Source organism: Nyctereutes procyonoides, unplaced genomic scaffold (genome assembly GCF_905146905.1).
Source record: "Nyctereutes procyonoides isolate TBG_1078 unplaced genomic scaffold, NYPRO_anot_genome, whole genome shotgun sequence".
Classification (NCBI taxonomy): Eukaryota; Metazoa; Chordata; class Mammalia; order Carnivora; family Canidae; genus Nyctereutes; species Nyctereutes procyonoides.
Window position 1 is genome coordinate 676,628 of NW_026575139.1, and position 27,745 is coordinate 704,372.

General features: G+C 69.1%; 1 protein-coding gene across 2 annotated transcripts in view; it reads right to left on the reverse strand.

Annotated features, from left to right (window-relative positions):
• Positions 1-5,314: 5,314 nt before the first annotated feature.
• KIF26A (kinesin family member 26A) overlaps positions 5,315-27,745 on the reverse strand; it is a 39,980-nt gene continuing 17,549 nt past the window's right edge. For both annotated transcript variants that reach the window (XM_055303966.1, XM_055303967.1), the window contains exons 4-16: positions 24,140-24,330; positions 17,725-17,914; positions 13,693-13,905; positions 13,111-13,204; positions 12,600-12,862; positions 12,307-12,466; positions 12,050-12,212; positions 11,547-11,709; positions 8,060-10,916; positions 7,435-7,640; positions 7,281-7,301; positions 6,761-6,911; positions 5,315-6,536 (exon numbers count right to left, since the gene is read on the reverse strand). In XM_055303966.1, the coding sequence (XP_055159941.1) occupies positions 6,355-6,536; positions 6,761-6,911; positions 7,281-7,301; positions 7,435-7,640; positions 8,060-10,916; positions 11,547-11,709; positions 12,050-12,212; positions 12,307-12,466; positions 12,600-12,862; positions 13,111-13,204; positions 13,693-13,905; positions 17,725-17,914; positions 24,140-24,330 (4,854 nt within the window). In that variant the 3' untranslated portion in view covers positions 5,315-6,354. The remainder of the gene's footprint in view (positions 6,537-6,760; positions 6,912-7,280; positions 7,302-7,434; positions 7,641-8,059; positions 10,917-11,546; positions 11,710-12,049; positions 12,213-12,306; positions 12,467-12,599; positions 12,863-13,110; positions 13,205-13,692; positions 13,906-17,724; positions 17,915-24,139; positions 24,331-27,745) is intronic.

Genomic DNA, 27,745 nt, shown 5'->3' on the forward strand with positions numbered 1-27,745 from the left:
CGCGCCCCGCACCAGCACAGACAGGCCCACAAATCAGGGCAGGCCGCTGGATTTAGAACGTCCCCACTCCGCCTGGCAGATCGGCTTCCCCGCACGGCCACCGAGGGCTGCAAGAAATACGGCCCCGTGTCTCCGGCGCTGGAGAAACAGGAGAGATTTATTCCAAACCGTGGAGACCCGGGGCTGGCTCAGCCAGGCCGCCTCCTTCTACAGGAGGGGAAGCAGGCACGGGACGGGGGCACCTGTCCAGGACCCAGAGTGCAGTGGCCCTCCTGGGCCCCGTCCCCGGGGCGGCCTGTGACAGTCTCGCCCCGAACCCCCGTCCCCGCGGCTGGGCTGTGTGGGGCCCCCTTCCAACGCCCCGAGCTTGGGGGCTTGCTCCCGGCGGGGCACGGGTCTTCCTCGGGGCACAGGAAAGACATTTTATTAACCTAGACCTCGGTTTCCCCTGAGCAGGGCCGCTGACGGAGCTGGGCCCGGCTGCCCGGGGCGGTGGCGGGCCCCAGCTGACCTCATAGTTCCCAAGTGATGACAGCGTGAAGGCAGGTATGGGGTGACCTCACCTGGAGCCGCCCTGCGGGTTCTAGAGACGTCACCGGGCGTCCTCCAGCCCCGGGGCCCTGGCCCAGCAGGTCACTCGGGGCACTACGGCGCGGTCTGCACCAGCCGGCCAGCGGCCCCCGCACACACGCCTCCCCACGGTCCCTGAGCAGACCCTGGGCTCGCTGAGACGCCCGGGGCCCGGCCACCCAGCTGTGGCCACCGAAGGGCCGCTCCCGGCCTCAGGCAGCGCCCAAGGGCCCCCTCGCTGCTCCAGACTCCCAGGGCTCCACAAGGCTGCTCAGAGCCGAGGGGGCGTCCTGCCCACAGCCCCGCTGCCTCCCGCCACAGTCGGGGAGCCCCGGGGAGGGCCCGGGCCGCCGGTGCTCCCTGCCCCCGCTGTCACGTCGGGGAGCCAGGCCCGCAGGCTCCGATGGCAGCCGGGAACCAGTGAGGAGTCAGCAGAGAGACCAGGCCGGGCAGGGACCCTGGCGCCGCAGGACGGGCGGTACGACCCCCTCTCCACACGCCCCGCACCTCAAGTCCGGCTCTGGCCAGCGGCAAGGGCTCCCGTGGCCAAAGCTGGAATAATTCTGCAACAAAGTCAAGTCGTATTGGCTTAAACCCCGACGTAGGAGGTCAGTACCCACACAGCTCGCACCGAGGGGGAATCGAGAGAGGAGGGCCGGCCTCTTGGGGGATCCCTGGTATCGAGGCCGTGCCCCGCAGTGCGCTGTTCGGGGGCAGCCTGGACCAGGGGGGCGTGCGGGGAAATCTGGACGACCGTTGGCCTTAGCTGCTGACCACGCATCAGCCGGCTCGGCCGCGCTCTGCAAGGTGCTCGCGGGGAGCTGAGCCGGGGTACAGGGGACTGCTCTAGAGACGTCACCGGCCGTTCTCAGAGTTCTCCTGTAAATCTAAGATACAATTATTTTTAAAAGGGGATTCTAAGGCGAATATGGCGAAGGTTTAATGGGGCTGGGCGGTGGCTGCAGGTGAAGTCCTGTACTTGTCTCTGGGGGCCTATATCACAAGGTGGAGGAGAAGAAGGAGGAGGGGAAGGGAGGAGGAGGAGGGGAGGAGGAGGGGGAGGGGAGGGGGAAGATGGAGGGGGAAGGGAGGGGAAGAAGGGAGAGTGGAGGCAAATGAGGGGGAGGAGTGGGAGGAGGGGAGACTGGGGGAGGAGGGGAGATAGAGGGGGATGAGGGGGCAGGAGGGAGGGGGAGAAGGAGGGAGAGAGGCAGGGGCACATTCAGGAACCCAGCTGAGAAGCCAACATTTGTTTAGAAGGTTGAGAGGCATTTGGGGTCTTCAGTCTGGGGTGGGGGGACCGGGTCGGGAGGGCGCGGGTGCCGCAGGCTAGAGCTGGCCTGGAGCCCGGTGCCTCTGGGGCAGGACAGCAGCAGGGAGGGAGGGCCCCCAGCACCTGCTCCAGGTACAGACACCCGGTGGGGGCCACACGGTCCGCCCCCACCCCTCCCAGAAGGCCCTTCCCCCAGCCCTGCGCTCCCACCTGCCCCTGAGCCAGGCCATGCTAGACGCAGCCCAGGTCTCATGGGGCCTCAGTGTCCCCAGCCACAGCACGGGGTGGGGTCACAGGGCGCCCAGAGCCCCCGGGCCTGAGTCCTGGGCTCCGAGGCTCCTCTGCACACCCCCCCCCGCAGACCCGCCCTCAGGAAGCGGCTTCTTGGCCAGCCCAGGGAATTCCTTCCCGGCCCCCTCCCAGCCTCCTCCCAGCCTCCGTGGCTTCCTGTGTGGAAATGGGGCCTGGATCCCGCCTTGGTAAACACATTATCAGGAGGGAGAAGTCACCCTCCGAGCTTCCTGTTTGCAGCAGCAGACTCCAGGGCCAAGCGCCAGCCCCCAGGACCCTCGGGCACCCAGTTGGGGACGAGCGGGAGCTGCTCTGTCCCCCCAGCCCGGGGCCCAGGAGCGGAGCCAGCGGGGGGGTGGGCAGCCCCGAGACAAGCCCTGCCCGACCCAAGGCTGCAGGGAGGCCCCCTGGGGGTGCTCAGACTCCCCTGGGACAGTGCACCCCAGATAGCCCACGTGCCCCTGGGCATGGGGGCCGGGGGGCAGCACTGGGGGAGACCAGGGGTGGACAGATGCCCAGCGCGAACACCCTCTCAAAGTCTGAGGAGGAGACTGAGGCACCCCTGCCGGGCTGCTCTCTGCCCCAGACCTCAGGAAAGCGCCCGGTGCCCTGGCGGCCAGGGAGGACTGGTTGGTCACTGGGAGGGGACGACCCATCACCTCAGCCACCCTGTCCAGGCCGCAGGGCTCGGGCCCGGCGGGAGCCCACGGAGACGGCTGGCGTGACCTCACCCCCAATTCCCCGGGGGACATAGGTCAGGAGGGGGTGAGGCCCCGCAGCTGGCTTCACAGCGGCCGGGGGCCAGGAGGGGGACAGGGGCCCGGAGCGGGACGGCCCCACAGGCACCACAGGGCCCGAGACAGGCTGAAAGTGTGCTGCTCCGAGCTCCGAAGGGACCAGGCTCGCCCATCCCTGCCACCACCATCCCCAATGTCACTGCTGCCACTGCGATGACCCTGGGGATGCCGCCACCGCCCCCCCACAATCACCACGGCGGCCAGCATCACCTCCCCGGGGCCATTGCTGTGTGCAGGTGGTCAGAGGGGGAGGCTCAGAGAGCCAGGCGCCCACTCCTGAAGCTCCCGGCTGTCCCCGGGCTCCCGAAACCCCCGGGGGCAGGGGGAGCGGGGAGGTCCTCATGGCCCTTTTGCCCAGATTAAGGCCGGGAAGGAGGGGGCAGGCTCCGGCCCAGGAGAAGCACCTCCTGGGGGCTGCAGGCCAGGCGCCCAGCTCCCGCCCCAGCCGCCCGCCCCTCGCCCTGGCTCTGGCCTGTTCCTGGCCACGCCGGTCCCTGCGCCCCCCCACCCCGGTCATCCGGCCCCGCCTGACCTCCGCCTGGCCCCCCTTCCTAGGCGGCCTCCCGTGCCCAGGGCAGGGCGGGCCAAGCAGGCCTGGACTCGCAGGGTGAGTCAGGCGGGCACCTCACCCAGGGGAGCAAGCTGGCGAGGCGCCAGGCCGGCCTTGGAGGCCGTGAGAGATGCCGTGCCTGGGCCGGCTCGTGTCCTTGTCCCCAGATGGCCCAGGCAGGCCCTCGGGCTCCCCCGGCCAGCACTCCCACCTCCAGGGTTGGCTGGCCCCGGCCCCCACAGAGAACCCCTCTCCCCACCCTGCGAACTCTGCACCCCCTCCAAGAAGAAAGAACATGGGACCAGGAGCTGGAGGCAGCCCTGCCCACTTGGGGCTCCGTTTCCCCCAACCTCCCGAATGCAGGGCACCCACAGATCCCCGACAGCGGGCACACACGGGGCCGCCCCGGCCGCTGTCACAGAGCTGGGTCCCAGGCGGCGGCGGCTTTCCCATCCATAAAATGGGCGCTCCCCAGCTGGGTTCCCAGCAGGTAATGACAGGGCCGAGGCTTTGATGTCCCAGATGAAAGGCGCCCCTGGCTCCCAGCTGCCCCCAGGATGGGGTTCCCACCCAGAAACGCAGGCACCACCCTCCCGGTGCTTCCCCCGGACTGTGGGAAGCAGACTCCCCTGGCTGGTCCGGAGGGTCAGCCCTCCCTGGCCCCGGGGCCTGCTCCACAGACACCCCCAACCAGGACAGGTGGCGGGGCAGGGGTCAGAGGGGGTCAAGGGCAGGAAGAGCTCCCCCAGTGACTGACGGGTAGAAGGAGCAGGGCTGTCCTCTCACCAGAGCCCCTCTCCCCTGTTATCAGGCCCTACCCCCAACCCACCCAGAGTCCCACCACGCCCGCCTCGACCCCTCACGGGCCCCCAGATTCAGTGGCGGAGAAGCAGGCCTTGTGGTGGTGGTGTAGGGCCAGGCTCCTGCTGGGAACCAAACCCGGCCTCGGAAGAGAAAGGGACAGCCTGGGGCTGGTCTGGGCCTCCAGTGCCTCTGGCTGACGTGTGACCCCCACCCCGGGGACGGAGGGGCCCACGTGCCCCCGGCAGCAGGGGGCTCGGATCCAGGAGGGTCCAGGGCGGCTCTTGAACCTGCCTCGGCCCCAGCAGGACCTCCTCCTCGAAGAGAAACTCCATTTACTTTCTCATGCGTTCATTCTTCCTCCACCAAGTATCCTCTGAGGCCCTGCCGAGGTGCAGCCCTGTGCCCAATGTGGGGGAGCAATGACTCAGATCCCCCCCCCCTTCGAGGTCCCACGGAGGCCGGGAGTGTGGGCAGAGACCACACCAGGTGTGATGTGCAGGACGGAGCAGCCCCCGTGCTGCAGGGGGAGCCCCAGACCTCACTAGGAAGGGCCCAGCCGGCCGGGAGGGGGCACCCAGACGGAGGGGGACAGCAGCCCGGGCTGCTCAGGACCAGGACCACAGTCTGAGCATCAGGGGGAGCAGCCTGAGGCCCCGCAAGAAGGTGCGGGGTGGGGAGGGTGGCTGTGTCCGTTGTATCTACTCACTCACCTGTCTCCTGGAAAGACAGGCCGGGCCACCCCAGCACCTGCCTCAGTTTCCCAAGCTAACATAACCCCTGGGAAGGGCCCGGGAGCCCACTAGAAAGTGCTGTTTCCCCGTCAGCCCGGCCCCACCCCCAGCCTGGGGACCCCAAGAGCTAGGGCAGCTCAGGAAGGCAGTCAGGGAGGGAACGGGGCTTGAATCCCAGGCCCCGGGGCTGCTGCAGGGGCTGCCGGTGGAAGGCAAGTCCCCTGCCGTCCTGAAGAGGGGTCCCCCCTCGCCCGGGACCCTGGGAGGGCAGCGCGCCGCCCAGTGAGCTCAGGAGCCGTTTTAACAACCGACGTGTCTTTTATTCACAAATAAAAGCTGTAGCAAGAGGTTATCTACACATTTGTACAAAGGTCTGGACGCCCCTAGAAAATACACAAAGGTCAGAAAACAGAGCCCACTGGGATGGGAACACCACGCACGCGGGCAGGCCCACCCCTGGTCTGCAGTTGGCAAGCAGCGCCCCCAGGACCCCCGCCCTGCCCCGGGTGCCCCCCAGAAAGAGCCCGGCCTGAGGGATACCTTCCGTAGAAAACCATAAAAACATAGATCATTTGTCTCCAAATTCCCACTGCAAATACTGCATTTATAGGCAAAATGATATAAAAATATGAACCTAACAGAACCTTTACAAAACCCTTAACTCCCCTCCCCGCCCCTTTCGTGTGTGTGTGTGTGTGTGTGTGTTGGTTTTGTTTTTTGCTTGTGGTTTTGGTAAGAATTCCTGCCGTAGAAGAAGGCGCCACGTGGGCGCTGCCCTCCCTGCGTCCTCAGGACAGAGCAGGCCCTGGGTGCTCCCAGGGAGGTGGGCCCTCCCTGCCCCGGGGACCCCCCGGCGCGACACGCAGACCGGGGTCTGGCGAGCACCAGGGCCGGCTCTGCCGGGAGGAAACAGCCGTGAAGGAGAAGTCATCGTGCGTCCTGACACACGGGCCGCCCGGCCCGGAGCTGTCCTGCTACATGAGGCTGCTTGGCCGGGAAGAGCCCCGGCCGGCACCTAGACGGCCACCGCCGCCACCCGGGCCGCGGCCCGGGCACACCGGCTGCTGGTGTCTTGAGTCCTTAGCACCAAACGCAAAAAAGAGAGAAGTCCAGTTCAAGGTTAAAGGCACTTGCGTTGCTGTCTGGGTGGTGACCGTCGTCTCCGGCACACTCCCTCCCTCCCTCCGTCCTCTCCGCTTGGCCAGCCCCTCCCCCATGCCGCTCACCGTCTCCGAGCCACCCCCGGGGCCGCGCCGGACCCTCCGCATCCTCATCCCTCCGACCCCCGCCACATCCGCGCTCCATCCCACGTCCCCTTCCCGCGCCCAGCGCCCAGCCTCAGACGTCCACCTCCTGCGGCCCCGGCGCGGCGGCGGGGGCGGCGACGCTGATGTCGAAGCAGGTGACCATCATGACGTGCGCCTTGCACAAGTTCACGCACTGCTCCAAGGCGGCCGTGGCGTGCTCCAGGGCCGCCAGGTACTCGGCTGACTCGGGCTCCAGCTCCGGGTCCACCTCGACTGGGGAAGGACAGCGGGCAGCCGGTCAGGCCGGGGCGCCCTCGGGGCCGAGGACACGGGGCCCCCGTCTGGCCGCGGTGAGGAGGGCACCTGGAGCTCTAGAGGGCAGCGGCCGGCTTGGGGGCGCCCAGGGCAGAGGGCAGAGTCCAGGGCCCTGCAAGCCTGTGCCTCCCCCGGATGGGGAACCTCGGTGCTCCCCGCGGGGAGGCGGGTGGGGGACTCACACTGCTCCAGCCAGCGCCCGGGCTCCACCATCAGCCGGCCCTGGGTCTCCGCCAGCTCCCCGCAGAGGTGCTCGTGCTTGGCCTGCACCTCCCGAAGCCGCTGCTGCCTGCGCTCGGCCAGTCGCAGCTTGGCGCTGGCGCACGCCAGACCCTGGGGGGCAAGGGGCAGGCGGGTGCTCAGGCACGGAGGGCCCCTACTCCCAGGGTCTCCCGGCACCCCGGGCTTTGGTCCCAAGTCCTCCTCCGGCCTCCAGGCCTGGGCAAATATACAACGGGGGCCTCAAGGGTGGGCAAGGGCCAGACCCGGCCCCCACCCCACCCCATGTGAGGCTTGCACGCGTGACCTTGCTGCCTGGAACCCGGGCCCAGGACGACCGGGCCCAGCTATGGGAAGCCCTCCATCAGGTGCAGCTCCCCGGGACCTGGGTGCTGACCTGGGGACCCCTCCGACCACCCACTCTGCCCACAGTGGGCATCGGCGGCCGCCACGGGCTCGGGGCTGGGGAGGGCTGGTTCCTACCTTCTCCACATCCTGGGAGGGCTGAGGGAAGAGGGGAAGAGAAGGTCAGCTGGTCACTGGGCCACACCCCCAGGGGTCCCGGCTGCCATCCCAGGACTGTCACCACCAGCCCCCCTCCCGGGGGCCCCAGCACCCCGCCGGCTGAGGCCCTGACCTCGGCCGGGTCCTCCCTGGGGGGCGGGCGGTGTCGCTGCAGGCGCTCCACGTCGTCAATCTCATACACCTTGATCTCGAAAGGCTCCTTCAGGGAGCCGGCCAGGGGCGGGGGCAGGTCCACCCACTGCCCGGGGAGGCTGGGCTTGCGGCCCAGGGCAGCGGCGTCGGGCATGGGGGCGGGGATCAGCCGTCTCCGCTGCAGACCTGGAGCAGAGAGCGGGCGCTGGGTGGGCGCGGGGGCTGAGGGCGGAGAGAGCACAGGAGCCCGTCCAGGAGCCCCCGCCCCCACAGGCAGCCTCAACACCCCGTCGGTCACCCTGAGGCCCTGCTTGACGCCCCGGGGACAGAGTCCTGAGCCAGGCCCACCTGCATCTCCCAGGACGCCCCTCCGTGCCCCCCGCCCAGAGCCGGGAGCTGGCCCAGCCCCAGGTCCCCTCCACGCCAGCAGCGGGGGGCGCTCCCGGGCAGCTGGGCCTGAGCCCCAAAGCCAAGGCCTCGCCTGGCTCCCTGCGCCCCAGCGGGGTGACCCGCGCACGCCAGCCTCACCAGCCCGCTCCAGCGGGGCCAGCCGGGGCCAGAGGGCGCGGAAACCGCGCCACAGCCACACCCACACCCACACCCACCTGTGGCCCTCTTCTTGGGGGACCGCAGGCTGCGGGAGCGGGCGCCCGGGGAGGCGGCCCCGCTGTCGCTCATGGAGTCGGGGGCGGAGGAGGCGCTGCCGGTGGCCTCGCTGTCGCGGAGCACGCTCTCGTAGCCGCTGCTGCCGCCGCTGTGGTAGAACAGGGCGGTGCGGCCCATGGCGGGCGGCAGCTCCCCGCTCAGCACGCTGCTGTTGTCGCTGCCGTGGCCGCTGCTGCAGCGCTGGGGCCGCCGCGGGGCCGTCACCTTGCTGTAGGGGGACGGCAGCGCCGGGCCGGCGGGCGGCCGCTCCTCGCCCACGTTCACGCCGCTGTCACTGCCGCTGTCCGAGTCCGCCGAGCCCCAGGACGGGCCGCCTCTGCCGGGGGCCCCGCTGGCCGCCAGCTCGTTGACGCGGCTGTGGGCGGCCCGGAGCGCCTGCTTCGTGCCCATGATGGTGCCGCGGCTGGCCTTGGCCCCCACGCCGGGCGCTGCCCGCGGGGCCGCCCTGGGAGCCGCCGTGGGGCCGCCGGGCGTCCTGCCCACCGCGGGGGTCAGCGGCTTCACTGGAGCGCCCGGGGCCCTCGACCCAGCAGCCGCGAGGCTGCGGCCCTTGCCCCCGCCGGCCGGGGCCTTGGGGACCCCCGCACCTTTGGCCGGGCTGCCCCGGCAGGCGGGAGCGGGCCCGGGCACGGGGCTGGCGGACGGTACCCCCAACCTGGGCACGGCCCGCGCAGGCCTCCCGGGGGCGTCCCTGGCCTTGCCGCTGCCGTGCGCCAGGCCGTCGCCGCGCTCCAGAGAGCCGTGGGGGCCGGGACGGTACGCCGCCTCTGCCTTGCCGGCCCGGGCCTTCAGGCTGGACGTGGCCCTGGGGACGGAGTGCTCAGCCCGGCCGCCCAGCCTGGCCTCCTCCTCCCCTCGGGGGAAGGCGGCAGCCGCGGCCCGGGTCAGGCCCCCGGCCTGGGGCGCGGCGGGAGCGGGGCTGCTCTTGTGTTCCAGGCTGGACTTGCGCACGGGAGGGGCCGGGGGGGCCGCCCCGCTGGGCCTGGGGAAGAGGCCTCCCTTGGGAGCCAAGCTCTTCTTGCTGCCAGGGGCAGCCTTCGGGTTGGCCAGGCAGGCGGCCGCGTCGGCCAGGGCGTCCCTGCAGGATGCGGTGGGCGTGGTCACCCCCAGCGTGGTGGCCCCCCTCCGCAGCGGCGGGATCGGAGCCGCAGCCTCTGGCCTGTGGGCCGCCCTGCCTGCCACCTCACAGCCGTCCGCCACCCTCCGGGCACAGGCCAGCACCGGGGCCGGGCTGGGGGCCCTGCCGGCAGGGACCAGCTGCAGGGGGCCTCGCTCATCGGCCCGCAGCAGCCAGGGGTCCTCGAACAGGCCTCCAGGGCCGGGCGGGCTCGGGGCCAGGCGGGAGCAGCCTGCACGACCGGCCGCAGAGGAAGTCCTCGGTTTCCGGGGAAGGCTAGAGTGGATAGTCTGCGCCGGGGCTGCCCCCCACGGGGACGCGGCCGGGGACTCCCTGCCAGGTCGGGCGGGGGCCGCCGCAGCCCCCTCCCCGGGCCGGGGACTCCGGGCCAGGCCAGGGCTGTCCGGTCTACTGTGCTCCGGGAACCGACAGCTGCCCTCATCCGGGGAGCTGCCCAGGACCGGGGGGCCCAGGGGGTCGGGCCGTGCTGGCGAGTCGGGGCTGGCCCCGAAGGGAGGCTGAGGCGCGGGGCTGTGGCGGTCGTCCGTGTAGACGCTGACCTCGCTGAGCCAGGAGCTGATGGAGGAGCCGTGGCTGCTCCCGGCCCAGGCTGCTCCCTCTGAGGGCCCGCCAGGGGCCTGCGTGGTGTAGGCATCGAACTCGTCATTGATGCTGCTGATGATGCTCACCGGCCTCGACCCCGAGGCCAGGGCCTGCAGGGAGCAGTTGCTGCCGAAGCTGGCCAGGCTGGCGGGGCGGCCGGAGCCGGCAAGCCCGCCCAGGGACAGCTCCTCGACCACTGTGAACACCAGCTCATCCTCACCGTTCAGCTCCACGGGCTGCTGCAGGGTCACCGTGGTGGTCAGCAGGCCGCGCTCCAGACGACGGCCTTGTGCCGAGGGGCGGGGGCAGCCCGCCTGCCCACTCATGCCCACGGGGGGCGTCCGTACCACGCCATCGGCGCTCCCTCCCCCGGGGTCCTCGGGCGCTCTGCTGGCTTCCAGCTGCCGAGGAGGCGGAGGGGCCGGGCTGGGCAGTGGCCTCCTGCCTCCGCCCCCTGCGGCCTTGTCCGGCACGAGCTGCTCGGGCCTCGTGCTGCCGCCCTCCTTCTGGTCAGCACCGGCCTTTGAGGGCTCCGGGGCACCCCGCTGGATGTCTGGGGCAGGGCTGCCTCGGGGCGTGCTGGCCGCCAGCGGGGAGCCCACCGCCTTCCTGGGGGAGGCGGCGTCAGGCGGGGAGGGCTTCCTGCCCCCGCAGGCCGGGCTGGCCTGGGCTCCGCTGGGGACGCCCAGGGCGCCCGAGGGGCCCTCGCTGCCATCAATGCCCTCCAGCCGCTCCTGCAGCTCCGCGAAGGTGCTGCAGCGGAAGTGGTCGGCGTCCCTCGGGCCCTCGGAGGGCCGGCGGCGGCTCAGCGCGGGGATGATGGGCACGAAGTCAGGCGGGCCCTCGTTGTCAGTGAGCTCGCGGTCCGAGAGCGCTGCCCCGCCGGGCCCCACGTAGATGACCGTGTCGCAGGACTGCTCACTGCTGGAGGAGTAGTCGGGGTCTCCGGGCGAGCTGGGGGCCAGGCGGCCGGGGTCCGGGGCCAGAGAGCGGGGGTGGAAGGGTCGCAGGTGTGGGGGGCGGCGGGCGCGGCCTTCCTCGCAGGAGCTGTCCCCGCCTGAGGAGCTGGACGCGTACTGGGGGCGGAGCGGGCCCAGTGAGCGACCGCCTTACCCACCTCCTCATCCCCCACGTCCCGGCAACGCACGCCGCACCCGGAGGAGGCACGATGCTGGCATCCACCGACCGCACCCCACCGAGGCGGCGGCAGCGCCAAAGGGCTCGTGCATCCAGCCCGGCGGACTCCGGAGATCCAAGGAAACAGCATTAAGCCGAATCACAGGGAAGCAAGAACACGCACCCAGAGCCACACCGCACGTAACTGCAAATCCAGGCCTCAGACCCAGGTCCGTCTGACCCCAGGGCGCCCCCCTAACCTCACTTTCCTGCTCCCGCTGAGGGCTGGCACCAGGGGGCCAGAATCGGGAAGGGCCCGGGCCAGGGGGACCCCAGGCTGACCCCTGACAGGCACACACAGGCCCCGCCCTAGGAGCAGTTCCAGTTCTGCCTGAGGTGCAGGCGATTTCGGGCGCAGCTCCCTGCCCTGTCCGGGCAGAGCCACAGGGGACGGCCCTGCGACCCCAGGGCACACAGGGAGTCCAGCCAGGGATGGGCGCAGGCCCCCTCACCATGCCAGGCAGGAGCCTCGGAGGACACGAGACCCCGGGGGTCCCCAGGGGGAGGGGCGGGCGGGAGACAGGACCAACCTTGACCTTCTTCCTGCGCAGGCGGTGGATGCGGGCAGCCAGCTGCACGGTGCTGAGCGTTTCGGCGTGGCGAGCCGGCGCGTCCGAGACGTGGGCAATCATGGTGGTCCGGCAGCTGGGGGCGGCCAGGGACTCACGCAGCAGCATGGTGAGCCTGTGCTCCCTGGGGGCGAGGGTTGCTCAGAGGCTGAGGGCCTGGGGAGGGGATGTCAGGGTGGGAGGCTGGGCGTGGGGGGTGCTACAGGGCCGGCGGGAGGGAAGGAGGCAGGCCGCCCCCCAGGACAGGGCCATGCCTGGAGCCCAGAGTCAGGTCGGGCATGCAGCCCTCGGGGCCAGGACCCCCCCTCCTGCCACACACAAGCCCTCGGGCAGCGAGGCCCGGCAGGTGAGGGGGACATAACCGAGGGGCTCAGGGGTCTGGGCACCCTGGACAGGCCCGCCATGCCCCGGCTGGCTCCCAGGGGCCACCCCCACCAGTGCCCACCGAGGAGCCCACCACTCACCTGTGGGGCACGTGCTTGGCTCCACTGACCAAGGCCAAGATGACACTGCCCAAGGCCGACAGAGGCAGGCACGAGGGTCCCCCGGGGGCCTCCCCGCCCCGGCTGGGTGCCCCCTCACAGCCTCCCAGGTCGATGAGATGCAGGCGGCTGCGGCCTCCGGACACTGAAAGCACAGGGCAGGAAGGTGGCGGTGCGGCCCCCGGGCACCCGGACCCTGCGGGGCACCGTGGTGGGGGGGGCACGCGAGCGACACCTACTTCCGCCCCTGCCGCACTTCTCCACGCGGTACTGGTAGACGTGCAGCGTGAAGAGCAGGTGTGAGCTGCCGCCGGGGCGGGTGGCACTGCGGGCCGCCAGCGCGGCGTCCAGGTACAGGGCTGCCTTCTCGGCCGTGGGCGCCCGGAGCTCGCTCTGGTTCTGCAGTGGGGACCGGCGGAGCGGGAAGCACCAGCTGTGGCCGGGCCTGCCTCCCGGAGGCCACCCTCGCCGCCCCCAGGACCCTGGCCCTGCCCCCACCCCCGCCCCGGTGGCCACGGTGCTGGTGGCGTACCTGCGCCCCACACGCAGGGTCCTCCCGCAGGTACATGCCCGGGGACTGGGCGTCCTGGGGGCTGCCGGAGGCCACCTCAGCCAGCAGGTCCCGCGGACTGTCGTCGGGGCCACACACCTCCGCAGCCGACACGCGGACGGAGAAGCGGGTGCCCGTCCTCTCCTTGCGCTCGTCAATGAGCCTGAAGAGCCAGGAAATGGCGCAGGGCACAACGCCCAGGCTCTGGGGCGAGCTGTCCTTCCCGATCATGGTGTAGGACTTGCCTGGGGGCCACGTGGGCGTGTCAGGGCCCCAGCTCGGGTGTGACACGCCCTTAGAGCCCAGCCACACCCGGCTGCCTCCTGGGCCCTGCCTGGGGCCTCCTGCAGGTCGAGGGCCCCTGCCGCCCAGGACTGGCCCCCTCCCCGGCCCTGTGCCCACCTGCTGCCCACGTGGGATATGTCCGTACCCCCCTTCCCAATGGCGAAATGAGCCCAGAGATGGCAGAGAGGGGATGATGCGGGATGCTCACCGAGGCTCGTGTGGCCAAAGGACAAAATGCAGCCATCAGCCCCACTGACCACCGACTGGAGCACGTCAGCCACTGTCCCCGAGCAGACCTCCGCCTGGGAGAGGGCCACAAGGCAGCGGGCAGGCGCCAGGGTCAAGGGGCCAACACCCGGCCTCCCCCCACACCCGTGTGTCCCCCGCTCACAAGGTGGCCACGCTGGCACACACAGGACCCAGGATCCAGAGATCTCCACGCGCACAGACAGCGTGCAGACACACACCACACACACGGCACCGGCCCGCCAGCCACACGGCCCATGCCACCACGTGGAGGCAACCAGGGACACAGAGCGCACGGCACCCCAGGTGCCCACAGACACCCAGCCAACAAGCCCCGCCACAAAGCTTCCCTGGAGCTCACCGAAAATCGGGCCCTTCCCCGGGAAACGGCCTGACCCCCCAGGGCCGGGGCCAAGGAGGAGCGTAAAGCACAACAGGCTGGGCCTGGGCCCCCCTGGCCTCGCTCCTGCCTCCTGCTCCTCACTGGGCACCAGAAGCAAGCACAGGCCTGGCCCCCCCCGCCGGGATGCCCGCACCCCCTCACCTGCTCCGAGTCCTGCGGGAAGACGGCGTCGAAGGCAAACATCTTAGGAGCCGCGGCAGAGGCTGGCCGTCGGGGGCCCGAGCTGCCCGGGGGCCCGGCGGCCGGGTCGAACAGGGTCACCTGCTTCTTGCGTGGGTCCACCTTCAGGAAGGACGTGGACTCGGCCGAGTGCTGGGCCCCCTGCGCCGGCCAGATCCGCAGCATGACCTTCACCTGGAGGAGGCGGGCGGAGCGGGCATCTGAGCAGCCGCCTGCCCGCCCAGCGGCCGCTAATTACAGGGCAGGAGAGCTCGCGCGAGTTGAGACAGCGGGCCAGGCCCCGGCACGGGGATCCCCTCCGCAGGAATGTGGGTGCTTCACCCCAGCTCGGGCTGGAGCGGATCCCGCAGGCAGAAAGCAGGGCTCACGGAGGGGACGCTAGCCTGGTGCGGGCAGTCAGCAGGCGAGGAGGCGCAGGGGCCAGGACGGGGGAGCACGCAGGGGGAGCAGGCTCTGGGCGCCCCCGTGCACACAGGGACGCAGTGTGGGGTGGCACCCGGGTGCACCCCACCTGCCCTTGATTTGCGGCTCCTCCACACCCCATCGCTGACCCCGAGGCAGAGCCGGAAGCTAAGTGAGCTCAACCCCAAGGCACGTGGCCTTTGGGACCAGAATCAACCCCTTGCACAGTGCGCAGCTCTGCTAGCTTCCCTGGGAACCACCCCCCCCCCCGCCCACGCCCCCCTGGGCTTAAGGAGGAGGAAACATGCTGACAGGTCCATGTCTCTCCAGGTCATACAGCCGGAGACTGGGTCTCCTCAAATCCCAAAATGAGGGCAGAGGCAAAGGGGAGGCCGCGGAGCAAGGAAAACAGGCCAAAGACCCAGCGCATGGGGGGGAAGGTGCATGGCCCACACTCCCCCCAACAGGGCCTGGTCCCAGGGTGCTCCGCTGCGGGAAGGAAGGTGCTACCTGGAAGCCCGGCCGCCCCTCAGCCTGGCTCGGGAAGCGGCCAAGTGCAGCCCCAAGGAAAGCGGGCTCAGGCCTGGGGCCGGGCCCACAGGGCAGGGCATTCACCCCAGGAGCTCCCACAGGGCAGCCCCGGCCCCCAGGTCGGCGGCCTCTGGGCCTCCAAGCCCCCCCCCCCCGCCAGCTCCCAGCCCCCAGGCTGCTCAGGGGCCCTAAGCACACCTGCGTCCACCACAAACTGGGCAGGAGGAGCAGAGGCAGAGGTGCGGATGGCCTGGGGGAGAAGCTGGGGGCCCCGTGCTGGGAAGCCCCACTCAAACCCCAGGTACGGGCAGGATCCTGGGCCAGCAGGACGTGGATGCCCCCCAGGGAAAGCTCGATTCTGCCCAAAAGGGGCTGGGGCGGGGCGGGGGGCAGGACCCGGCCTTAGCTGGCAGGTCACCAAGCAGCCTCTGCTCCATGTGACCCTAAAACACAGAAACAGACACAAAAGCGTGCCCCCATCCTCCACCCCCGCCCCCGGGCTGGGTTCCACAGGAGACAGGCACCCCTAGGGAACAGAGGCCCAGAGGGGAGGGGACCCGGGACCTAGGCACAGGAGCCCAGAGCAAGCGTCACCGCAGACACCCCAGAGCCTTCGGGGAGAACCAGCACCCCAAACCGCAGCTCGTGCGCGGCCGCAGGGGCGCCTCCCGACCGGGATGAGCCCCCGGGGAACCAGGGTCCCTCCGGGGAGGGCCCCGGACTCCACTTTCTGCCGAAGGACGCCACCTTCCACTCCCCGATGAGATCTTCGATTTCTCCACCACAGCGTAAATCAAATTACCAGACTCATTTCAGAGCCGATATTTTTCACGGATTTAATTGTAAGTGACAGATACATAACGCCGGCAAAATTGGTTTACCGTGGGTGGCGCGCGCGAGGCCCACCCTCTCCCCTCGGGCACGCGGCAAATTGACATGCAAACCGGCTCCAGGAAGGAGGGTGCGTTCTCAGGGGAGAAGCGGGAAGAAGCACTTCTCCTCCGCACACCCCGAACCCGGGCTCCGCCAGGCGAGAATCGATTCTTTTATTCCCCCACGACACAAACTATTTCGTTTCCAGATGCCGCTGCCAGGCAGACGAAAATGTGCACTTCCCAGTAATTTCTGGCAATTTTTTCCTTTCCTTTTCAGCGTGAACTCCTGGCCACTGCAGGAGTCACCTGGGTTGTGCAGATTGGAGGGGATTCCTGGGGGGGGGCCCTGGGCCTGGGCTCTTGCGGGGCAGGAGGTGCCCCCGGGGTGGGAGCCGGCCACAGTAATGGGCACCCAGGGACCCACGGCCCGCGGGGCGGGGACAGAGCGGCCCACAGCCCGCCGTCGCCCCCGTCCTCGCGGAAGGCACAGGCCATTGCCTGCAAGGATCCTGTCATCGCAGCCCCGAAATGACAGGGTCTTTGCACCAGGCCGGGGCAGCAGAGTCTCTCCCCTAAATGTTCAGCTACCACAAAGCCCCGCTGAATGGCTGCCAGGTAGGGAAAAAACACGTTTTGCATAAAAAAGGGCTTCCCCTCCTGCGAGGTGGCCCAGCGCGAGGGGAGGGGCGCTCGGCACCCAGGAAGGCGCTTCTGCGTCTCTTAATACCGCGAGCGATGATGAATTATCTTAAGTAGCGCATTAGTGTCAGGAATCGAGTGTGATCTAACTTCTCTGTGACAACGTGAGATGCCTTTCAGGAGGCATTTCTGTGACGTTCGAGCAAATCACACCCAGGGAGCCAGGAGGAGGCACGGGAGGTGGGCAGTGGGTGGACTGACTGGTGGCCAGGGCTCCCCGGGGAGAGGGGGGAGGGACGGGGATGAGGGGGGGACAGGGAGGAGTCTACCACAGAGAAAAGGGAGGAGCCCCCCACCCCAGAATACTTGGCTCTGTGCCTGAGACACGAGGCCCACCCCCACGCACCCCGCTGGCAGACAGAGGAGCCCAGGCGGTGCAGACGGGCCAAGTGAGCAGGCCAAGGGCAGGGCCAGGCCCCGGGGCTCTCTGCCTGCCCAGCTCAGTGTCCCGCCATGGCCCTGGCGCTTGCACACCCACAGGCCGGGGGCTGAGCTCCCCCGACTCGAGCAGGCTCCCAGGGACCCCGAGGCAGGATCTTGAGCTTGGCTCAGGCCTGGGGCACGGTACCCTGTGAGCACCTCAGACCCCCCGCAGACCCTGTCACTGGACCCGAAGCCCCCTGAGGCATGCCCCCAGGTGGGGTGGGGGGACCGTGCCCGGGTGAGCATGGAGCCCAGCTAACCACCTCTGCAGGGGGTGTCTCTGGGCGCTGGCAAGGCTGGGCCGAGAGCCCAGGAGGGCGGTGGGGGGTCCACCCAACCACCCTCAGGGAGGACCTGGGAGCGCCAGCGGGCAGCAGTGCGGGCAGACAGTGGGGAAGACACTCGGGGTCAGGTCCTGTCCTCACCCCAGAGCTGAGTGACTGCTCGGCCTCCCCACCTCCGTGGGCACAAACCGTCCGCCTCACTGACGTGCTCACACCGATCCCACGCACGCAGGACCCCGAGTAGGGCCAGGGTGCAGCTAAGAGCAAACCACATGGGCCCCAACAGAAACCCAGTCTCGGCAAAGGGCCACAAGAGCCGGGGGCCTGCCGGCCTGCGGCGAGACCAGGCGAGGCCCTTCCCCACTCTGCACCTCAGTTTCTCCACCTGAACCAGTCGACCACACGTTAGCCTGGAGGGGTCCCATCCCCGTCCTGGAGCCCCACCTCGGGGTGGCGTGCCAACGTCTGTGGGGTCCCTGGGGGCAGACCCCAACCCACAGTCCCAGGAAGCCCCGGCTGAGTGGGTGCCCCCACTGAGACCAGCTTGTGCCTTGGGGACCCCCACCCATTCCCAAAGCCCCAAAACAGTCTCTGAGCCACCAAGGTGTGCCTGGACCTCCTTGTCTCCTTGTCTCCTTGTCTGTCCCCCACCTTGTCCAACCCGGGAGAAGGACGACGATCCTTCCATCTCCTGCACCCCCTCCCAGCAACTCCTCAGACCCCCCGGCGTCATCCCCCCCCAGCCCCCAGGGTCACCGCCAAAGCAGGGGTGGGCCTACCTTTCCAACACTGCCGGGGTTGTCCTTGACCTTGGAGGCGGCCCTGAGCAGGCAGGGGGGCGTGGGAGGTGGCCACAGCTGCAGGACCCCGCTGAAGTCCGTGGGGTAGGGGGAGGCACTGCGGGCGGCAGGGGCCGGCGGCGGATGAGGTTTCTTGCGCTTGGAGGCCAGGCTGAGCTTCTGGGCAGCCCTGGGGAAGGGAGGAGAGGGGGCGGGGGGCACTCGGCGCTGTCCTTGCCGCCTGCCCGGCCCAGGAGGGGCCCCAGGACTGGGGTTGTTGGGTCCCATGTCCCGTGTCCCGTGTTCCATCCTCGCCAGGCCAGGCCACAGACACCCCTCCCCTTGCCCAGCCTCAGTGCGCCCTCTTCTCACCAACCTCCATCTGCCCTGGGTCCCCAACCCAGCAGCTGCCTCGGGGTGGGGGGCAGGCTGGGGCGTGCTGGGGTCGGCCACTCACAGGCTGTGTGACCCGGGCATGCTGACTCAGTCTCTGTGCCCCGGTATCCCCACCGCTAACATGGGGTGGCATGACCCGCACAGGCCTTGCGTGCAGCCCCGACCAGCTGAGGCGTGCAGGGCACCCAGGCCGCTGCCAGCATACAGGAGAAGCTCAATAAAGCCTGGTGTTGCCGTGACCACTGGGGCCCCCAGAGCCTCCCGCCGCCCTCACCCCCACGCCCTCACCACGGCCTCCGATCCCACCGGACACGCTGCCCCTGCCGCCCCAGCCTCCAAGGCCACTCGGCCCAGGGAGGCGCCTCCAGCAACCCCCCGACCTCCCTCCCGCCTTCACCACTGTCCTCGGCCTGGCACTGGGGCCCTGTGAGATGTGGTCCTGCCAACGGCTTGGCGTCCCCAGAACATACAGACCCACCGTCTGCCCAGACTCTGTGGTCCCAACCCTGGAGACGCTTCCGAGGCACGTTGGAGAACCGCTGTTCCGGACTCCCGGGGCACCTGCACACGCGCACACACGTGCACACTGCACGCCGAGGGCCCACCACGCTCCCAGGCCTTGGCTCACGCTGACCCTCCCGCCAGGGTCTCCCCACAGCGGCCCCCATGGCCGTCCTGCACATTTTCCCGCAGCCCCAGCCCCCAGAACCCCCACCCCGCGCCTGGGGGCCACCGGGGCTGCACAGCACCCACCCCACGCCTCCAGCAAGGTGACACTGGGTGGCACAGATGTGAAGGAGCACGCGCTGGGCCTCGGTCTGCATCTGCCCAGATGGCCTGGCCTCGGTCACCCCCTTCACGGGGGGGGGGGGGGGGACGGTGAGAGGGGTACCCCGGGATGTGGTCTGAGCCCGGCCTGAAGCGCCCGCCGACGCCCATTTGCGGCCGTGCCCTGCACCCTGCGGTGCCCGCGCTCCCCCCAGAGCCCCGCCCCGAAGGTCGCCCACAGAAGGGCCTGCCCGCACGGGGCAGCCTGGCCCGCGGCTGGTCTACCGCCAGCGTTGTGCTTAACCGCACTCATCTCTAATAGGAGTTGTCTTTTAAGAGACCCCGGGGACGGCTTTCCTCCTAGCGAGGTGTCAAGGCGGGAAATAAAAGTAATCTACGATGCGTGGCGGAGCTTAACAGAGCGGGGGCCGGTGGCGCCGGTGTGCGCCCGGGCGGGGCGGGGCGGGGGTCCGGGGAGCGGAGCCCACGGGCTGCCCGGGAGGAGCCCAAGCGACTGGGGGTACAAGGGGGCCGGAGCCGGGCACAAGCCAACATTAGCCCGATGCCTGCCCGAGCCCACATGTTTGTAAACCTCAAAACCCCCTGCAAGGAAAAGACCCAAGACCCCCGGCCCCATCTGCCAGCCGAGCAGGGCAGAAAGCAGGCAGCCGGCATGGCCTGGCACAGGAGGAGGAGTGGGAGCCAGAGCGACCGTAAGAAAGCAGGGCACGGCCACAACCCCAACGGCAGTGTGACCGGCCCTGGGGACAGTCAGGGCTGCGAGGGGCGAGGACCAGGGAACCCCGGGCAGGGAGCCGTGGGGGCCTGGGCCCCCCTGCCCTGCCCGCCGCCCGGCCTCTGACGCCTGTCCTGGACCCCAACCACCCTGGGCTACGCCGTGGCTTCCTGCCAACCACCCCGTGGGGAGGAGCTCGGTCCCTAACTCGAGGGGCTCCCAGCAGGCAGCCCCGCCCCACCTGCTTGGCGCTGCCCCCAGGGCTGGGAGGCCGGGCGGCCAGGGAGGGGCTGGGGACCTCAGCTGAGCCTACGAAGGTCAAGGAGGCCCCAGGGATCCAGTTCCTCACCTGTAGACAGGTTCCCAGGATTGCGGGAAGGGCAGCACCGGCAAGCGCTGGACGGCGTCAGCCAGGCCCTCAAGCTGATGGGACAGGTCAGCAGACGGCCATGGCCAAGGCACGCCTGCACACCCCTGACAGCCCCTCCTCCCTAGGTCGAGCAGGGTCAGCCCGGGCTGTGGGGTGCAAAGGCATCCTGAACCCACACCCCTAAGCCTCCAGGGGAAGGAGAGGCTGAGAAGGCCCGTGGCTGATGGGTAAGGTGCTGGGGAGGCCAGAGCAACGTCAGGTCGGAACCCCAATCTTCAGAGGCCACGACCGGAGGGCCGTGCTTCACTCGGTGGCTCACACACAAGAGCACAGATGGCTCTGCACCCTCCGTGACCCTCTCAAGAGCCAGGCGTCTGTAGCTCAGACCTCGGCGCGCCTGCGTCACCCTCAGGGGCCTAGCAGTGGAGCATGGGGAGGTGTCCTTCCCCATCGGACATGTTGCAGTCACGCCTGGACAGAGGCTGGGCCTGGCACTTTCTGAGGTCCCGCCAGCCCTGGGAGTCTGCGATATTATTGGCCAGGCGTCTCCACCCTGTGGTTGGACCTAACTCAGGGCACCCCCTCCTCCCTCCCCAGCCCCGTGGTCAGCCGCCCCGAGTGGCTGGGAGCCCAGGAGCTGTGCCCTGGCCCGCCTGGCCCTCCAGGTCCTGCTCTTACAGGCTCACCCCACCAGGCATGACTCAAAGGCATGTCTCTGCATTAACAAGAGCCCAGCATGGACACTGTCTCCTTTGATGAAACGTAGGCTCCTGTTAACTGGGACAACCCAGTGGCTACACCCCAGTCCCTACGGCCTGAGTGGGAGCAAGGTGGGGGATCTGGGGGGCCTGACCTGGTTTCTGACCAGTGAAGGTGCAGAGAGCAAGGGGAGGTGGTGCTGGGCCTCACAGAGGCCAGGAGAATGCACAGGCGCCACAATCAGGCCCAGGAATGCCCACCACACTGCTGGGGTGGGGGCCCAGGGTGGGACCTGCAGGGGTGAGGAGTGGTGGAAGCCGGGACAGGCAGGGGAGTGAGTGGCCTGGCTCTGAAGAGAAGGCTGGACAAGCAGCAACTACCCCCCTCAGAAGATCCTCTCCCAGGAAAACTGCCCAAGCCGGGCTTCCACGGAGCCTCTGCCTCTTGCTACTACAGGAGCCAGTCCCTGTCCTGAGACGAGTTCAGGAGGCTGTGTCCCTCCACCAGGTGGTCTCAGTAGGGCACATGTTTGCCAAGCCCAAGGCAACATGAGAAGCTCAGGACGCCCTGACATGGCTAAGCACGGGTGTGTGAGTGAGTGCATGGCCGCGTGGGTCAGCAGGCGCCGAGGTCAGCGGGTGCGCAGGTCAGCAGGTGCAGGGGCATGCAGATGCATAAGGGAGGGGGTGCACAGGTGCTCCGGTGAGGGTGTGAGCAGGTGCACAGAGGAGCAGATGCACGGGTAAGTAGGTGCATGGGTGAGTGGGTGCTCAGGTGAGGGGGTGTGCAGGTGGGGGGTGCACAGGTGAGAGAAGGAATGAGTAGACGGATGAGTGAGTGGGTGAGTGAATGAATAAGTGAATGGGCACAAGGAGGAGTGGGTGAGCGGGTGCTCAGGTGACGGGTGAGCAGGTGCAGAGAGGAGCAGGTGCACAGATAAGCAGGTGCATGGGTGAGGGGGTGCGTGGGAGAGTGGGTGCTTGGGTGAGGGGGTGAGCAGGTGCTCAGGTGAGGGGGTGCGCAGCTGGGGGGTGCACAGGTGAGAGAATGAATGAGTAGATGGATGAATGAGTGAGCGGGTGAGTGAATGAGTAAGTGAATGGGCACAAGGAGAAGTGAGTGAGTTGGTGCTTGGGTGAGGGGGTGAGCGGGTGCATAGAGGAGCAGGCGCACGGGTAAGCAGGAGCACGGGTGAGGGGGTGCGTGGGAGAATGGGTGCTTGGGTGAGGGGGTGGGCGGGTGCATAGAGGAGCGGGTGTGCAGGTGGGGGGGTGCACAGGTGAGAGGATGAATGAGTAGATGGATGAATGAGTGAGCGGGTGAGTGAATGAGTAAGTGAATGGGCACAAGGAGGAGTGGGTGAGCGGGTGCTCGGGTGACGGGTGAGCAGGTGCAGGGAGGAGTGGGTGCGCAGGCGAGTAAAGGGATGAGTAAGTGAGTGGCTGGGGGATGGGCCCCTCCAACGCCCCTCAGGGAATAGTTTGTCTTTTTACAAAGAGAAAGTGCCTCTGCCAAACCAGAAGGTGGTCTCACAGGCAGGTGGCCTTGATGGCAAAGCCCTGACCTATGCCAGGGTCCCCGGGCTTTTCAGACACGTGTGGGTGTTGGGCAAGGCCAACCAGGGTTTCCTAACTGGGCGGGGAAGAGGCTGGTGGTCCCGGGCACGCCCCATTCACCCTGCATCCACCCCGCAGGGAACTGCCAGCCGCAGGCCCCAAGAGCCCCCAGATCTGCCCCAGCGGTGCAGGGCTGCCAAGAGGGACCAAGGTCGCCGCAGCCAGATCCCTGACCCCGACGACCATGACTGGCATGTTCGTGTCCCCTGGGAACCTCACCTCGGGCGGCACATGCCCGAGGCCCCCCGGGCGGGATCCAGCAGCTCCTCGTCTCTCAGGGGCCCTCCTGTCTCTGAGCCACAGCCCCCCACCGCACCCCACTCTCAACAAGAGCGCGCTCCCATCCCTCCCAGTGGCCGAGGGCCCTGCAGCCCCAGAGCAGCCGGTCTCCGACCCGACCCGGGTCAAGCACGAGCTCGGAACGACGTTCCCCACCAGACGCCGCCCCCTCGCACGGGCCCAGGAGCCTTGAGGAAGCTGCTGGGATCCAGCGTGGCGAACGGCCAACGGCCAACGGGCTGGAAGTAATGGCAGCAGGCAGCGCACGCCGCCTCCCCCCCTCCCGTCGGAAAACTTGCCTCCCGCTGTCCCCAGCACTTGTTTCTATGGTAACTTCCCAAGGTCAGCAGCAGCCCTGCTCGGTGGAGACAAAAGGCAGCCGGCACCTGCTCTGCAGGCCACAGGCCACAGGGTTACTAATGAGGCAGCGTGGCCCCCGGAGGGGACCTTCTCTGGGGCCGGGACCCTCCTGCCAGCGTGGGGGGCCGGGCGGGCTGGGCCATGACACGAGGCCTCCCACGGAGGCGGACCAGGCAGGGACCTGCCCCCGCCCGGCCTGCCCCTCCCGTGGCCCGCACGGGGACTCCAGGGCCGCTGCGCAGGGCCCCCACCTGCCCGCCACCGCGCCCCCACTCAGCAGTCAGGCCCCCAGCCCGCGCCGATAAGGCTCCCGCGTGATTCATGGCCGAGCTTATCGGTGCCCGCCAGGGCTGCTAATGGGACAGTGACCCGCGGCTGGGCCTGCCATTACCGTTCATTACCACCATTACACCGGGTAATCCAGAGGCCTCCCGCGGGATCAAAGCGCCGCCTCCCCTCGGCAGCCCCCCAGGGCCCCGCAAGGGACGGCTCCCCAGGGGCGGGGGCGGGGAGAGCCCCGGGCTCCCACACCCCTCCCGACCCCGCACCTGCCAGGCCTGCGCTACCGCAGCCCACGTCCCCAGGACCTGGGGCCTGGCACCCGACGACCTGGAGGGAGCAAACCCGGGGGCTCCAGGCACATCCCCGCGCAGGCACTCAGGCCGGGACAGGACCCCTGGGCGCCCGGCTGACCGTGGAGCCGCCTCTAGTGGCAGTCAGTGCCGCCCCACGCGGGGAGGGGAGGGACGTGGGTGGGGTCTGCCCCCCAGGACACCCTCCCTAGTCCATCCCAACGTCCTCCATCACTCCAGGACCCTCCCTGAAGCCCCGCGCCCGGCCCCCCCGGCCTCCCACTGCAGCCTGAGGCCACCTGCTGTCCGCAGCCCCAGCGCAGGCCCCAGGGCCCCCGGGGCTGCACCTCCTGGCTGGGCCTGCAGCGCTGGGTGCTTCACAGACGGGGACTCGCTGCGCCTCGCAGCACCCTCAGTACACTGCCCGGAGGCACAGACGGAGCGTACGACTCACCTGTGGTTACGCGGCTCCGAAGGGGCAGGGACTGGCTTGGAACCCCGGGGCCAGAGGTCCCACGGAACCCCGCCACTCCCCGTCCGCAGGCCACGGGAGCTGGGAGCGAGGTCCCCCGCCCACGGTGCGCGCCCGCGGCCCCGCCGAGGCCCCAGAAGGACGTACCTAATGAAGAAGGAGGCTGCAGCGGACGGGCCCGTGGAGCCGCCCGCCGGGGTGCCCGGGGCCGGGGTGACCAGCGCTGTCGTGCAGACCCCACCGCGGCCCCACGCCTTTGACACGCCGTCCGAGGTCAAGGTGGGGGGGCCGTCCCGGACCGTGTCCGCCACCGCCACGGCAGCCACTGCCGCTTCAGCCTGGGGGGAGGAGGGAGCCCACGTGAGACCCAGACCCGTGCTGCAAAGGCTGCCCGGCACACCCCAGCGTGCCCAGCACGCTCCCGGGGGGCCCACACGCGGGGGACCCTGCCATCGCAGTGCGGCCCACGCGGGGAGGAGGACACAGACGCCCCCCCTCCGGGGGGACCAGACTTTCCAGCCGCTCCTGTAGCAAGTTCCAGAAATGTCGTGAGCACAGTGGTCAAGACAGATGGCCGGGGGTCCCCACCCCGCTCAGCCCCGGGTCACCCACCTGGAGCGCCTGGAGGCATGATCAGAGGAGAAGCCACAATAAATATTTGTCACAGGTGCTAATTGCCCCGTGTATGATAATGTATGACGTCCCCGGCATCTGAAATACTAGTCTGGCATTTCCAACTAATTAGCTAAAATAAATTCTAGAAGGGGAGACAGCCTCGTAATGAAGCACAAACGTAATTGAATGATCCCTGAGACGGCGCCAGCAAACTTGAGCTCCGACCACCGTATATCACATTTATGTGGCTTGTCAGGCGCTGGACCCCAGGCCAGACCCGGCCCCAGAGGGGGTGCGCGCGGCCCCTGGCAGTGGAGGGAAGCGGCCTGCCTCAGCCTGGGCCCCCCAGCCCCACCCACGCCGAGGATCCCCCCGGGCTCCCCGGGCACCTCGCCTGGGCCCCAGGAAGTGCATCCACTGGGCCTGACCTGGGAGGCCCGGGGTCCTCATGCTGACAGGACACGGGCCTGCCTGGCGACCCTGAGGGTGAGGAGCCCGGGCAACAGTCACATCCTGGAGGGTCCAACGTCCTCAGGGTCTCCCAAGTGACAAGGCCGGGACAGCAGAATAAGCCCCCACGCGCCCCAGGAGGCACGTTCTGAAGCAGGTCCTGCCACCTGAGGGCAGCATTCCCCACCACGGCGGAGGGTCTCGCCCTGCCCAGCCCGAGGCCGGCACCGGCTTCCAAACCCCTCCTGGGACACAGTAAAACCAGGTCTGCAAAGGAAGGGTTGCAGAGAGCCCCGAACTTTTAGCTGGATGGAAACCACACGCCACCCCCGCCCCTGGGGCCCTGGCCACTCCCCAAGGCTTTGAGGACAGGTCAGCAACAGAGAAGGGTGAACCTGAAACAGCTCAGGCCCTCACCCAGCACACCCTGCACCTGCCTTGTCTGCCTACAGGGCAGGAACTCCTATGCATCCGTCAGAACCCAGCCCAGCCAGGCCACTCCCTGCACCTGCCCCAGGGGCCTTGGCCTCCCCAGCCCTCTGACTTCGCCTCGGCCCCTCTCACTCTGTCCAGAGCTCCTGCACCCCACCCCCAGAGTAACAGGGCCACGCTCAGCATCAGGGCTTCTCAGGCCACCAGCTTTCACGGGGACCTGACCCGTGTCAGGAATCAGGGAGACCCTGGGGGCCCTACCGCACACACTGGTCCCCTGCACATCCTTGGGCTAACAGCCCGCCTGGCACATAGTAGGTGCCCCACGGAGCTGTCGTCCAGGAGCGCACAGCCTGGCAGGGGCGCAGACACAAGCCAGACCAAGCCCTTGGCTGGGAGGCGGCCCCTATGCCTGAGGGAAATGGGGCTGCCAGGACAGAGGGGGCCCCAGCTCACGGGGAACATTCCAGAAGGAGGGTCAGCCAGGCCTCGACCCAGGCAACGAGAAGCTGCTTCCTCTCCAGGTGGCTGCGGAAGCTCAAGGCAAATGTGTAAATCACACAGAGCGCCGGCCCTAAGGACCCCGACGGCCCGGCCACGCCTGTCCCCACACTCCCGTCCCACACACACGTGATACACGATCGTCCCCGGCCTCCAACGTGAATTCCTTCTGCACCGCTGGACGCACGAGCCCCCGGGACAGGTGCGCCTCGCTGGAGCAGAGCACGGCGGCCAAGGGCCCCAAGTAAGCTGGTCCCAGCGACGCGGACCGCGGGGCCGCCCGCCCCATGCCAGCCCCGTGCCCGCCCCATGCCCACCCCATGCCCACCCAGTGCCCGCCCCTGGCGGCTCTGCCGTGGGGCCCGGGCCCCGTGGCTGCTCAGCAAGGTGTCCTGGCCAGCAGGGCGCCGGGGTCACCGAGGGGGCCGAGCCGCCGCGCCGTCTGCTCCCGCCGAGCCCGGGCAGCCCAGCGTCGCAGGCAGCCTGTCCGCCTCGGGCTAGAACGTTCCGGCACCAGCTGGCGAGGGCACGGGCCGCCGCACTGACCTGTCTCAGGAGTCCCACACGCACCTTGGCTCCACCGTCCCATGAGCTGCCGAGACACGGCTCCGGCCACCCAGACGGCCACCCGGACCGCCACCGCCAACTCCCGCCAAAGCAGAACCCCGGCCCGCCCAAAGAAGCTGGACGGGGCAGGGGGTGGCGGTGGGGGGGCAAACAAAAGGAGATGGAGGCACCAGAGCAGCAACGAGAGAGAAGCATGGAGAGAGGAGGGCGAGGGGCACCGCGCTGTCCCGGGGGCCCCTGGCGCTGAAGCTCAGAGCCCAGCACCGGCCGGCACCGAGGGGCTCCAGGGCGGGCACACCGCGGGGCACCGGGTTCCGAGGAGCACGGTTTGGGAAACGCCACAGGAACCCTCCTAAGGAAGCCTCTGGGCCCGAACGCCAAGGCCCAGAACCTTCTGGCTCGTGAAGGACAGGGTCGGCCAGGCCCTCGGGATGAATACCTCCCCGGGAGCTACTTCCAGCCACAGGGTGGGGGTGGCCCGGGGCAGGGGCAGCCAGAACGGGAGCATGCACACAGCTTGCCCGGCGCGGGCACGGGTGGCACTGCTTGCTGGGAGTGTGCTGGGCACAGAGCCTGGGCGGGCACCCACCTGCCCCTCGAAGCTCCCGTCACAGAAGCAGTCTTGTGGCCCAATGTCCATTCCATGGGGCCGGGGGGCAAACTGAGGCCCAGAAGGAGGGCACCAGCAATGGGCCGGGTCCGAGAGGCAGGCCAGAACCCTCCACCCCCTGCCACCGCGGCCAATCCCTGAGGATGGGTGGGCATCTACCAGAGACCCCACGGGGGACCACAGGGACGAGGAGGCAAGCAGGCTGGCCCAGAGGTCAGCAACACTGACAAGTTGGTGCCACACAACCTGCTCCCAGGCCTCCACCCAAGCGACCTCACCTGCTGTTGTGCGCATCAAGAGGTGTGCGGCACCTCCTCCAGGAAGCCCTCCATCCTCCCACCCACGGGCCAGCCTGGAGCCCTCGGCGCTGGGTTCTCCTCCCTGGACTACGAGCCCCAGGCTCTAAGGTGTGTGCAGGATGCAGGAAGGTTTGCACAGACCCCGCTGGCCTGGCAGCAGCACCACTGACCCCTGAGCTCTGTCAGCGTGGGGGAGACATGCTGCAGTCCACGGCCTGACCCCACGGCCATCACCCAGCATCTCAGGGCAGCCAGGGTAGCGACAGGCCAGGGCCTGGC